The sequence below is a fragment of the Camelina sativa genome, chromosome 20 (assembly GCF_030686135.1).
Source record: "Camelina sativa cultivar CO46 ecotype springtype chromosome 20, ASM3068613v1".
NCBI classification, from domain to species: Eukaryota; Viridiplantae; Streptophyta; class Magnoliopsida; order Brassicales; family Brassicaceae; genus Camelina; species Camelina sativa.
The window spans coordinates 8,653,735-8,666,682 of record NC_141899.1 but is presented as its reverse complement, the minus strand read 5'-3'; the positions used below and the strand labels follow the sequence as shown (position 1 = coordinate 8,666,682).

General features: G+C 34.6%; 2 protein-coding genes across 4 annotated transcripts; both read left to right on the top strand.

Moving 5' to 3' along the window:
- Positions 1-376: 376 nt before the first annotated feature.
- On the top strand, positions 377-8,183 carry LOC104770165 (protein PIR). Of its 2 annotated transcripts, none has more exons than XM_010494540.3 (31): positions 377-597; positions 684-755; positions 1,018-1,090; positions 1,180-1,244; positions 1,421-1,498; positions 1,808-1,927; positions 2,016-2,086; positions 2,184-2,276; positions 2,461-2,530; positions 2,663-2,727; positions 2,875-3,070; positions 3,182-3,333; positions 3,437-3,530; positions 3,620-3,829; positions 3,899-4,110; positions 4,220-4,364; positions 4,451-4,619; positions 4,711-4,787; positions 4,888-5,058; positions 5,170-5,246; positions 5,341-5,443; positions 5,577-5,696; positions 5,786-5,929; positions 6,009-6,152; positions 6,286-6,429; positions 6,526-6,613; positions 6,700-6,827; positions 6,915-7,119; positions 7,213-7,385; positions 7,475-7,681; positions 7,763-8,183. In XM_010494540.3, the coding sequence occupies exons 2-31, from the start codon at positions 702-704 to the stop codon at positions 7,961-7,963; spliced, it is 3,849 nt and encodes a 1,282-aa protein (XP_010492842.2). In that variant the 5' UTR covers positions 377-597; positions 684-701; the 3' UTR covers positions 7,964-8,183. The 2 variants fall into 2 exon arrangements, with proteins under 2 accessions (XP_010492842.2, XP_087362296.1); XM_087506170.1 differs by having other exon boundaries at positions 3,182-3,338; positions 3,442-3,530.
- A 2,331-nt stretch (positions 8,184-10,514) lies between these two features.
- On the top strand, positions 10,515-12,893 carry LOC104770164 (anamorsin homolog). 2 transcript variants are annotated; one of them, XM_010494539.3, is made up of 8 exons: positions 10,515-10,683; positions 11,021-11,159; positions 11,388-11,554; positions 11,634-11,729; positions 11,958-12,117; positions 12,243-12,373; positions 12,459-12,533; positions 12,631-12,893. In XM_010494539.3, the coding sequence occupies exons 2-8, from the start codon at positions 11,027-11,029 to the stop codon at positions 12,667-12,669; spliced, it is 801 nt and encodes a 266-aa protein (XP_010492841.1). In that variant the 5' UTR covers positions 10,515-10,683; positions 11,021-11,026; the 3' UTR covers positions 12,670-12,893. The 2 variants fall into 2 exon arrangements, with proteins under 2 accessions (XP_010492841.1, XP_010492840.1); XM_010494538.3 differs by having other exon boundaries at positions 10,578-10,807.
- The last annotated feature ends 55 nt before the right edge of the window (positions 12,894-12,948 follow it).

Genomic DNA, 12,948 nt, shown 5'->3' with positions numbered 1-12,948 from the left:
GATATAATACCAACTGCTGGTTCTGATCCGAAGTTGTTGTTTGATTTTTTTTTTTTTAACACCCTCGAAGTTGTTGTTTGATTTCTACCTACGAAGTGACTTTTTATGTTATGTTCAGTGTACTGTATATGTTAATGTTTGTTACATACAGTACATGCATGTATTACTATAAAGAAATGGTTTTGAGTTTGAGAGTATAAAGAATGATTGGCCTGGCCTGTCATCAAGTTTGCTTCATAGAAAAGACACAAATGTTATGCTTCGTCTCAAAGCTTTAAACTTAAATTTTGGAAAACCAGACTCTGTTTAGTAAAAATATAAATAATTGAACAAAATACTACAGTATGTATTAAAATAATAAAAATCTTAGAAAGGTGGAAAATACAAATTACAAACGAGGACCCAAAAAGAAAAAATTAAAATTTGGTTAGAGGAAAAAAAAATGAAAGCTTCAAACATTGCGAAATTTTTGGTAGAGACAGAGTAATAGCAAAAATTCTCGATCTGGGTCCATAAAGGAATCAGAGAACAAAAGCCGAATTAATTGGGTTGAAGTAGAGAAAGCAGCTCCCTTCTCCTCTCCATTGTCGTTGTTGGGTAAGAAACGCAAAGTTTGAAAGCTTTCTCCTTTAGTCGCCCAAAATGTTGCTATAATTGCTTCTTCTTCTTCTGATCTTTTTCAGGTGAGTCAATAGAAGACAATGGCGGTTCCTGTAGAGGAAGCAATCGCAGCTCTTTCCACATTCTCCTTAGAGGTAACTCCGATGTTCTAGTTTTTGGTTTAAATTTAGAAAACTTTGACTACAATTTCTCGTTCTGGGGTTCAATTTCAGAAGATTTTGACTAGAAATGAGAGGGCTTGTTGATAAATTATTTTAGTGTCTCGCCTATTTGTATCTGCGGATCTTTTGCCTTGTTAGCTGTAAAACAAATAGGTTTCAATGATAATGTATCTTCTTGAAAAATTTGAAGTCACTGTAGCGAATTTTCTTGAAGCATTTTGAATTTTGTTAATAGGATGAGCAACCAGAAGTCCAAGGACCGGCTGTGATGGTTTCAGCTGAAAGAGCAGCTACTGATAGTCCCATTGGTATGCTTCTTCTTTACTTCTCTTTATCACTCTTTTACCATAAAAAGCCAATTAAACAAGATTGTTTTTTTTTTTGCTTAACTATGTAGAGTATAGTGATGTTGCAGCGTACCGGTTGTCTCTCTCAGAAGACACAAAAGCTCTTAACCAGCTGGTATATGATTCTTCTTCATTTTGCTTCATCTTATAAAGGCTGACTAAATTACGATTTTGATTAAGTTATATTTTTGTTTTTGGTTTTTTTTTATGGGTTATGTTCATGTTAATCTGTTCTTAGCGGGTGTGAATATCCGAATGTTTCAAGCAAGTTTTCGACCAATTTTGATGCAGAATACACTTATTCAAGAAGGAAAAGAGATGGCGTCAATTCTATACACATATAGAAGTTGTGTTAAAGCACTACCTCAGGTCCTCGCAACTGTACCCCATTGCTTGTCTACTTTTAGACATTTTATTTGATAGATAGTAACTTTGAGAATTATGCTATTTATAGTTCATTCATGGTATTTGAAACGTCGTAGCAACTATGTAAGAATATCTTGTGAACTACAAAGTATATGCAAAAAGAAAAGCAAGAACAACTAATTTCTCTGTATAAATAATACCGAATGATAGAACTTACTAAAATAAGATCCAATATGGTACCTGCTGCTGGGTCTTCTTGTGTATATCTCTTCCATAATATACACAACTCTCTTATTAATAATATACATGCAGCTTCCCGAGTCTATGAAGCATAGTCAAGCGGATTTGTATCTAGAAACATATCAGGTTTTGGACTTAGAAATGAGTCGTTTACGCGAAATTCAGAGATGGCAATCTTCGGCCTCAGCTAAAGTGCGGTGTATACCTTTCCTCGTCCAACTCGTTTTGTTTAAATTCCTGTATCATAAATAATGTGCGTATATGCTCTATATCTGTGCAGTTAGCTGCTGACATGCAGCGGTTTTCCAGACCTGAACGACGCATTAATGGCCCCACAGTCACACATCTTTGGTGGGTTCTCATTTTTTTTCTTTGATGTTTTGTATAGATCCTCCGATGATTAACGCTCCTCGATAATAGAATTTAACTATGATTTTACTTAATATAGGTCGATGCTAAAGTTGCTTGACGTCTTGGTTCAGCTTGATCATCTTAAAAATGCTAAAGCTAGCATTCCTAATGATTTTTCTTGGTATAAGAGGTGAAAGATATAATACATTTATCTTTTCTTTCTATTTTTTCTACCAGTAGAACACTTCAGTGTAGGTAGATCTATGGTTGGTACTAATCATTTCAGCTGTTAAAAGCTTTTTTTAAGAGTTGAATTAGTTTCCTAGAAGTTTTCCTTTTAGCTTCTGTTCTGAAGATAGTTTCACTCTTTTCAGAACATTCACTCAAGTCAGTGCGCAGTGGCAAGATACAGATACAATGAGAGAAGAGTTAGATGACTTACAGGTGTTTGCATGGCTTGTATTTGCAATCATTTCTTAATGAAAATGTTGCCACGATGGGCTATTTTGTTGTAAATGAAATGAAAATGAAAATGTTGTATTGTTGTAAATGAAAATGTGAGTTCTTTATATGCAGATTTTCCTGAGTACACGATGGGCTATTTTACTGAACCTTCATGTTGAGATGTTCCGTGTAAACAAGTATCCTTTTTTCCAGACATGTATCACCTTCGTGTGGCTGTTTAAGACATTATTATGGGTTTCTCTATTTGAGATGCACATGCTGCCCAAGTCCCTTGTGCTATTTGACTATATTTCAAGCTTTTGGATTCCTTAAAGTGATATCAGTGTGGAAGATATTCTCCAAGTTCTCATAGTCTTCATCGTGGAGTCTCTGGAGTTGGATTTTGCACTACTTTTTCCTGAGCGTTATATTCTTCTTCGAGTTTTACCGGTTCTTGTTGTCTTAGCAACTCCATCTGAGAAAGATACCGAGGCTTTGTACAAGAGGGTAAAACTGAACAGATTAATAAACATTTTCAAGGTATGAAAATTCATCTTATACCTGTTTAAGTTTTGTATTCATAGCCAATATACCTCAAAGCCTTTTTCCAACTGCTAATTGACATATTTGTTGTGTTCTTATGGTTATCAGAATGATCCTGTCATTCCTGCGTTTCCAGATCTCCATCTTTCTCCTGCTGCAATTTTAAAAGAATTGTCGGTATACTTTCAAAAGTTTTCATCACAGACTCGCCTTCTGACTCTTCCAGCACCTCATGAGCTCCCTCCACGTGAAGCGCTAGAATATCCTTTAATATTTTCACTGTTACGTGCCTATTTAAGTATTATCTGGATTATTGTAAACTGTACACATGCTGTGAAAATTGCAAGCCTTAACATATTTTACATATCAGAGACACTATCTGATAGTCAATCACATTGGAGCGCTTCGCGCTGAGCACGATGATTTCACAATCCGATTTGCGTCATCCATGAATCAGGTTCTCAGGCTATTTCTATCCCCGCAGCATCAATTTTCGTGTTCTTGTCTAGAGTCTCTAGAATGTTGTTCTCACTTGCTTTCATGCAGTTATTGCTGTTGAAGTCAAACGATGGAGCATATACTGAATGGTGCAGAGAGGTCAAAGGAAATATGTACGATATGGTTGTTGAAGGCTTCCAACTGTTAAGTAGATGGACAGCGCGCATTTGGGAGCAATGTGCTTGGAAAATTTCTCGCCCATGTAGGGATGCAGGAGAGACTCCGGAAGCCTCCGGATCATATTCTGATTACGAGAAGGTAATGCTTGTGAAAATTTTCTGAAAAGTTTATCTCTTATGGTAACAAGTTTTTGATTCTTTTTAATAGGTGGTGAGGTATAATTATACTGCAGAAGAAAGGAAAGCCTTGGTCGAACTTGTTGGCTATATAAAGAGTGTAGGATCGATGCTGCAGCGCTGTGACACATTAGTCGCAGATGCTTTATGGGAGACAATACATGCCGAAGTTCAGGATTTTGTACAGAACACATTAGCTACAATGTTGCGTACCACCTTCCGAAAGAAGAAAGATCTCTCAAGGTGAATTAGTTTTCCTTTATTTTCTTTCTATTTCAAGTCACATCCCCTTAAACTTAAGCTTTCCATATTGTTAAGTGTTAACTGTATCATATGTATGATTGCATTTCAGGATTCTTTCTGATATGCGGACACTTTCAGCTGACTGGATGGCAAATACCAGGCCCGAACATGAGATTCCATCTTCACAACATGGAAGTGATGAAAGCAGAGCGAATTTCTTTTATCCGAGGCCAGTTGCCCCAACAGCAGCACAGGTTTGGGTCCATTTCATATATTTTTAAGGTACAACAACAGATGGTTAGACCCTGTACTTGAACTTCTTGCTGTTTTGTTCTTTTAGGTGCATTGCTTACAGTTTTTGATATATGAGGTTGTCTCTGGTGGAAATCTGAGGAGGCCAGGGGGATTCTTTGGAAATAATGGCTCTGAGATTCCTGTTAATGACTTGAAGCAATTAGAAACTTTCTTTTACAAGCTCAGCTTTTTCTTGCACATATTAGATTACTCGGGTAACCCACATGCTTAATGTCTTTTTGGTTAGTTTATTGAGCCATATCAATAGCTTTGTGACTCTTCAGCTTCAATTTATGATGACTGCAGCAAGTATTGGCATTCTGACTGATCTGGGGTTCTTGTGGTTTAGAGAATTTTACCTGGAGTCTTCACGTGTTATTCAGGTATGCGGCAATACGAAAAGGTTATAACTATATTTTGCCATTTTGTTTTCACATCAGCCCTGACTTGTTCTTACAAATAGTTATACGTTCACTACTGCAGTTCCCGATCGAGTGTTCACTACCATGGATGCTGATAGACTACATTCTGGAATCCCAGAATTCAGGCCTTCTTGAGAGTGTTCTGCTGCCTTTTGACATTTATAATGACTCAGCTCAACAAGCTCTGGTTGTTCTGAGGCAGAGATTCCTCTATGATGAAATTGAAGCTGAGGTAACTAGAGTTCAATTCCGATCTCAACAGCGATAAACCTATAGGTCTTCTTGAATGAAAAGGTTCCTTGAACAAAATTATCGTTTCTTGTATTCTGTCTTCTTTTTGTAGGTGGACCATGGTTTTGATATATTTGTTTCAAGGCTCTCGGAGTCTATATTCACATATTACAAGAGTTGGTCAGCGAGGTACCTAAATACATGGTTTTTGATATTTTCAATCTCTTCACTGTTAACTAGTGAGGAGCTAACCCCTTTTATCATCAATTGTTGAGTTCAACAGTGAGCTTCTTGATCCATCGTTTCTCTTTGCGTTGGACAATGGTGAAAAGTTCTCCATCCAGCCTGTGAGGTTTACTGCGTTATTTAAAATGACAAAAGTAAAGGTAAATAATTAAATATATAGCTCCATTGTTATGACCTAACAGAGATTAAATTATGTTTCAAGCAGTGGTTCTAATTATGTGTGGCCTGGCATGGTTATACAATCTTCTTACTGAATTCTATTGTGACATGCAGATACTTGGTAGAACAATTAATTTAAGAAGTTTGATCGCTCAGAGGATGAATAAAATCTTTAGAGAGAACCTCGAGTTTCTTTTTGACCGTTTTGAGTCCCAGGACCTATGTGCTGTAGTGGTAAGTTTGATTTTCTTTTTCATTTTCTAGATTCTGTATGTATTACTTCTTTTGCAATATACAAAAGTGGATGCTCTCTTCAATTGCAGGAATTGGAGAAGCTGATAGATATCCTAAAGCACTCGCATGAATTGCTTTCACAAGATATTTCCATAGATCCTTTCAGCCTCATGTTGAATGAAATGCAAGAAAACATTTCTCTTGTCTCATTTTCAAGTCGACTTGCTACACAGGTCAGCCATACAAATTATTAGTCCTGAATCTAATTTTTCCCACCTTTTCTCAATCTCTGATTTTTTTTTTGTCTTCTAGATCTGGTCGGAGATGCAGAGTGATTTCCTACCAAACTTCATTCTTTGCAATACCACACAGCGATTTGTCCGTTCATCGAAAGTTCCTCCTACTCAGAAACCATCAGTGCCTTCTGCTAAGCCTAGTTTCTATTGTGGCACTCAAGTAAGGAGCAATATGTTATACCATTTTTTCTTTTAATTTGTTCAGAAACAATCTTATAGACCCTTGTGGTTACCTCCAGTGTCTTTGGTCTCATTTTATATTTTTGTTGACATGCTTATTTTTTCTCTGGTAGGACTTAAATGCAGCTCATCAAAGTTTTGCACGATTGCATAGTGGATTTTTTGGGATACCACATTTATTTTCCATAGTTAAACTTCTTGGATCCAGATCATTGCCTTGGCTAATAAGAGCTTTGCTGGACCATATATCAAATAAGGTATATTTGCACTTTTTGTACCATTTATTCCTTTTGTCGAGGTACTAATTATACAAAGGAACCAGCTAAAATAGTTCTTTTGTCTTAAACTTTCAGATAACAACACTTGAGCCAATGATCTCTGGATTGCAAGAAGCAATGCCCAAGTCTATTGGTTTGCTTTCTTTTGATGGTGGTGTTACAGGTTAATGCCCAGTTGCAGTATTCTTGATGTGTTTTGATTTTCTGTGATGTTTTATTTACTGTTGCCTTTCGGTGTTTCATTTGAAGGTTGTATGAAGCTTATACGAGAGCAACTAAACTGGGGCAGTAAGTCAGAACTCAAGTCAGAAGTTCTACGAGGAATAAAGGAAATTGGAAGTGTTATATATACAATGGGACTTCTCGATATCGTATTGGTCAGTCCTATCTGACAGATTGTAAAGATTTAAAGCCAAAAATTCTTGTGATTTAGTCTAACAAATGTATATATACTATATTTACAGAGAGAGATAGACACAAAGCGTTTCATGCAAACAGCTCCATGGTTGGGATTAATCCCGGGTGCTGAAGGACAGATAGTTAATGCTCAAGACGGTGAAAGCCCTCTTGTCAATCTCTTAAAGTCATCAACTTCTGCAGTTGTCTCAAGTCCCGGTTGTCTGAATCCAGCAGCGTTCTACACTATGTCCAAACAGGCAGAAGCTGCAGGTTAATTAAGAGTTGTAGTCAATCACCAGTTTCTTCTTTACTCTTTTTCTGTGACAGAATTTTAATCTTTTTGGTCTTATATTATATGTGCAGATCTTTTGTATAAGGCGAACATGAACGGTGGAAGCGTTCTTGAATACACACTTGCATTCACCAGTGCGTCACTCGACAAATATTGTAGCAAATGGAGTGCTCCTCCAAAGACGGGCTTCATTGATATCACAACTTCAAAGGATTTTTACCGTATATACGGTGGTCTGCAGATTGTAAGCCATTTAAAAACATCGTTTTTTTTAACAGCCACAACATTCATCTCTCTTCTCAATTTCTTATATAAAGTTTGCGATGGACTCAGGGATATCTGGAGGAGGTAACAGCTCCACAGTCAGCTCAACATGAAGTGCTTGGTGACTCGATAGCTTGGGGTGGTTGCACCATTATATACTTGCTCGGCCAGCAACTTCACTTTGAGTTGTTTGATTTCTCGTACCAAGTACTCAATGTCTCTGAGGTTGAAACTGTCTCTGCTTCACATACTCATAGGCATCCTCAGATCCATCAGGTAGATTTTCCTTTTCCCAGTCTCTCATGTGTTGAATCCTCTCATTCTCTCATCTGAAACATCTTTTTATGTGTACGAAAGGGATGGGAAGGTTTGTTGGAAGGGATGAAGAAAGCTCGGAGGCTGAATAATCACGTCTTCTCCATGCTTAAAGCTCGTTGTCCCCTAGAAGACAAAACGGCTTGTGCTATCAAACAGAGTGGCGCGCCGCTCCCACGTGTCAGGTTTGAGAATACTGTATCTGCTTTCGAGACTCTACCTCAGAAAGGCACCGTTGGCTGATGCCATGTGTTTGTGTAGTAGAACCAGAGTGTTATTATCTTTTGTTTTTCTCATAATGACGATGTTTGCACCTTTCTTTCCGAACAAAGTAACCTGGGAAAACGTTTGTGTGTATCAGGGGAGTTTTTTGTTTGTTTGTTTGTTACTAAAGATAAACTCATACGGAGATCCAACCTTCCAAGGTTAGTTATTAATAATAATGATCAAATTGACTATCAAATTGGGTATGACAGTGACAAACAAAGTCTTTACAGCTACGAATAATATATTTCAACCTTCTCAGTTCTCATACAATACAATTGATAATGGCACTCAAGACAAAAAGAATCATCTCTTCCAACTTGTGTACTAGGGGTTTTCTTCCAAGTTAGGTAGAAATATATTAAACGATTAAATTAAAATCTCATTTGTTAAAGAAATGTATCGGAACAAAAATTAGATAATGGACTAAAACACAAATTATGATTATGTAGTTGTCTTCATCTATCTATATATACATTTTTGGAAACATTTAGCAAATAAGTACTAGGGTTGGAATCTATTTACAAGCATATAGCATTAATTATTAATTTATTTTTCATTTAATTTATTAATATTAAATTTCAATTTTTGGAAACAAGATTTCTCATCCTAATAAAATTTCCAAAATAATAAGAACCACTCATTTTAACATTAAATATTAAGTTTATAATAAATTTAATTATATAAAGATTTCAATTTTACAAAAAAATATTTTCTCCATAGAAATAGTTTTCTAAACAAATTATATACACACATCTTGGTTCTATTTTAACAATGTGGAATTCATGTCAATCCCAACAAATAACTGTTAACAACTTTTATTTGCATTTCACAACAAAACTATATATACTAAATTTAATTGATTCTTTATATATAAAACATACAAAACTACAATACAAAATTATCCTGTACATATATCTAAACAATTTAAAATAATAAAAATACTACTATCTGTAAATAAATAAATAAAAACACAGCATATTCCTTCAATAAATCATTACTTATCTAATTGTATGTTATACACTTATACAATAATATAAAAAAATAAACCTCAAACAAAATACTTTTTAATTTCTATACTAACTAATATATCTATATTTGTAAAGTTGTACATTTTTTAAAATACAAATTAAACATTAGTTATATATAGTTAATCTATAAAATAAATTATATCTTTTTATGAAAAATAGTCTTGCGGTGTATCGCAGGTGAATATCTAGTTTTATATCAAACTAAACAATATCTCACTCGCGTAAGTTTGAAATTAATATAACAAAATATAATTATATACTTTTAAAAGAATTTAGTAACTTATTGAATAAATTGATTATTTAATAGTTTATATTCCATAAATATTCTTTTAAATAAGTATCTTTCAAAACGTGTACAAAATTTTTAGAATGAAGTTTTATTATATGCACTCTCTCTCAAACTCACTTTACAACGACACAAGAATCAATCATCCTAAACCATTATCGATATCCATAGATTCATCATTTAAACCACATTTCATACGCCATCACAACCAACCTAAACAGAATGATTAATGCAAATACGATTCCACTCCACATGGCAAAGGCAGAGTCGATGAAGAAGTTAGACCTGCATGTACACTGATAACCTCATCCAACAACAACAATGCAATAATCAAATATTAATATCTCTTATTATTTATTCTATTTTTAATTGTAATTAATAATTTTATTAGACTGCTAGAAATACTATGGAGGTGAAAAAAATAACATAAACACAAATAAATAATTGCAAGTAATTAAAATTTAGTGCCTTAAAATATGGATATGATTATAAATATGAGAGTCACAAAATATTTGATAGAATATGTAAGTTAATAAAAGATGTGAAAAATTCATAAAAATAAATTTATTGTTAATAAAGAACTGGTTTTTTTGGTTTGAATATAAAAATTTTAAATTACTATAAATATAAATATATGATAGGAACTTCAAGCTAATCAAACTGTAATTTTAAATAAACATTTTGTTCTCTCATAAAACGAAATATGTATTCAGCTTTCTCTCTATAAATATTTAGAAATTCTATATATTAAAATATATTTTAGTTTATTGTAATTAGAATGAAATTACAAAACAAATTAATAATCATATTATGTGAATTATTTTTATTAAAGTGAATAAATAATACAGAAAATTATTATTGGAAGTTATGATTAAAAAGTAGAAGAAAAATTGAACATATTATAATATATTACTTGGATTCAAGTTGTCTTTTTTTACAGATAATAACTCTTTTGGTGACAGGTTTCAAATTCTTGAAGAAAATTTTAAAATGAAGTCTTCTATATTATATAAGATAATTTTTTTCCTTTCTATAGAAGCTTTAATTAAGTGGGAGCAGTTACAAAGAAAGCTATTGGAGATGAGTGAGATAGTTGTCATAATTTCTATACCTTTTTTACTCATGTTACAAAATAGTTCTTTAGCACACCCGAAAAAATAAAAACTGTTACAAAATAGTTAAATACTATAAGAAAATAAAACTATAACTAGTTACTTTTTAAATTTCTGCTAAACATCCTCTACAAAGTACCATCTATTCAATCGTGGACCGACTTGCAACCCGGTTTGACCAAACCGCATTTATAAAAGAAGAACCAAGAAAACAGCAAAAAGAGTCGGCGAAAAAAATATAAAAGAGCGACCCAGAGAGAGAGAGAGAAGGTGAGAAAGATTTGATTTTGATTTCTCTTTTCAAGGCAAAAAAGAATTTACAAGAGAGATAATTTCTAGGGTTTTTGTACTTCTCGCTCGCTAGGTTTTTCTAAAGAGATTTTTCCCCAATATGGTGAGTTTAGGTTTCTGTTATCATCAATCTCTCAGCTTTTTTTTTATTCTTAGTAGTTGATTGCGTGAATCGATTGACTTGTTTCTCTTTGATTCATATGTGTGCATGTCATAAGAGCTTTTTTTTCCGGAACTAAATTCCCATCTTAAAGTTGTAAAACACAATCAAAGTTTAGTCCTTTTTAATGTTTTTGGGGTTTTTGTGTTTTTGTAGGATTCGATGGTTAATCAGAAGACGGTTTTGGCTGTGACGGATGATGTTGTGTTGCCTGTTAGCTCTGTTCTTACTGTTATGGAACAGCTTGGAAAGGAGCGTTTTGATCCTCTGATTATTACCCAAGCATCCACAATAAGTAAATCTCTTTATTCTCCTGCTTCTTTGTTTTCACTGGCTCTAAGCTTGTAATAGTTAGGTCCGGAATATAAATTAGATAGGAAGATTTGTGTCTGTATTATCGAGAGATGGACACTTTTTAAGGCAGATAGATTGTGTTTTTCTTGGGTGACAACAATTGAACACGTGCTAGGGTATTCGTTGGTATCTTCTTCTCATAATGTTTGGACTATTGATGATTTTGCAGATCAGTTTCCTTTGGATTCTTCATCAGTGGACGCTGTTTTAGCAATTTCCAAAACATCTGATTTTCCTAGTGACAAAATATGTGGTGAGTTCTCGAGGATCTTGAAGCCTGGTGGCACGGTTTTTGTGTGCAAGAATTTGGAGGGTCAACTGGAAGATATGCAACAGGTTTGTCTCGTCCATCTACTAGTCTTTGTAATGGGGTTTTTATTTGACCTTGATTAATCTTATGGCGTCTTCCTTGCAGACCATTCAAAAAAGAGTGACGTTGGCTGGTTTTCTGGAGCCACAGTGTGTTGATTTGAAATCAATTAAGTTGTCTACGTTCAGTTTATCCTTTGGGGTGAGCAGTTTTACACGTCTTGTCTCTCTTCTTCTCTTTCTTTTAGTATGAGGAAACGTTTCTTCTTTCCCGAAAATATGAATAAAAGCTTGCTGTTTTAGGTTCAGGCTTATTCTAGGCCTTAAGCATGAAGAATGAAAGATCTTCATTCTACTTATCTGTCGAACTTAGATATAGGCTCTCACTTTTGCTCATCCATATAACAGAGAAACATGTTGTCAAATGCAGATCAAGGCAAAGAAACCTTCTTGGAAAATTGGTTCATCATTTGCTCTCAAAAAGCCTGCAAAAGTTCTCTTGAAGGTTAATCTAGATGATGACTTGGATCTTATTGATGAAGATTCTCTTTTAACAGAGGAGGACTTGAAGAAGCCACAGCTTCCTGTTGGTAATTAAAGACAACCACATGATCTTTATTATCCTTGTTCATCCCTTGTCTTTAAGACAACCACATGATCTTCTTTGTTCATCCCTTGTGTTTAAGACAACCACATGATCTTCACTTTTTTGCAGCCAGCGGTTGTGCGACCACCAAAAAAGCTTGCAAGAACTGCGTCTGTGGTAGAGCTGAGATTGAGGAGAAAGCTGTGAAGCTGGGCCTCACAGATGATCAAATCGAGAATCCACAATCAGCATGTGGCAGTGTAAGCTTCTTTACCCATCTCTTTCTCTGTATGCATTAGATTTTTGGTTCCACAAGACTGAGAATTTTTTAAACAATTCTTTCAGTGTGGGCTCGGTGATGCCTTCCGCTGCGGTACATGCCCTTACAAGGGTCTGCCAGCCTTCAAATTAGGCGAGAAGGTAACTGACCCTTCCTTCATATCTATAACCATTGTAAAGTCTAGTCAAATCCTTTTAAGAATACACTTTATTTATGTAACTTTATCTTCCTCTTTAGGTAACCCTATCTCGAAACTTCCTTGAAGCGGACATATAAGCATGTGAAAGGTGTTTCTTCATATCGAGGCCAAAACCGTTTGCTAATCGCAGAGTAGTTTCATTATTTACTTCGTGCCCTTTCGTATAATTTGTTTGTTGCTACTTCTTTTATTTTGTGGCTCTAAAGGCTTATAGAAAATTGTTGGTGTTTGCCCATAAAGCACAAACCTTGGTACTATTAAAGAACAGTTTTGCATTTGGTTAAATAATTATTTGTCTTTATTGGCTTGGACCTTTAGTTATTTCTAAGTGTGAATATAGATGTTTGCTAAAGAGT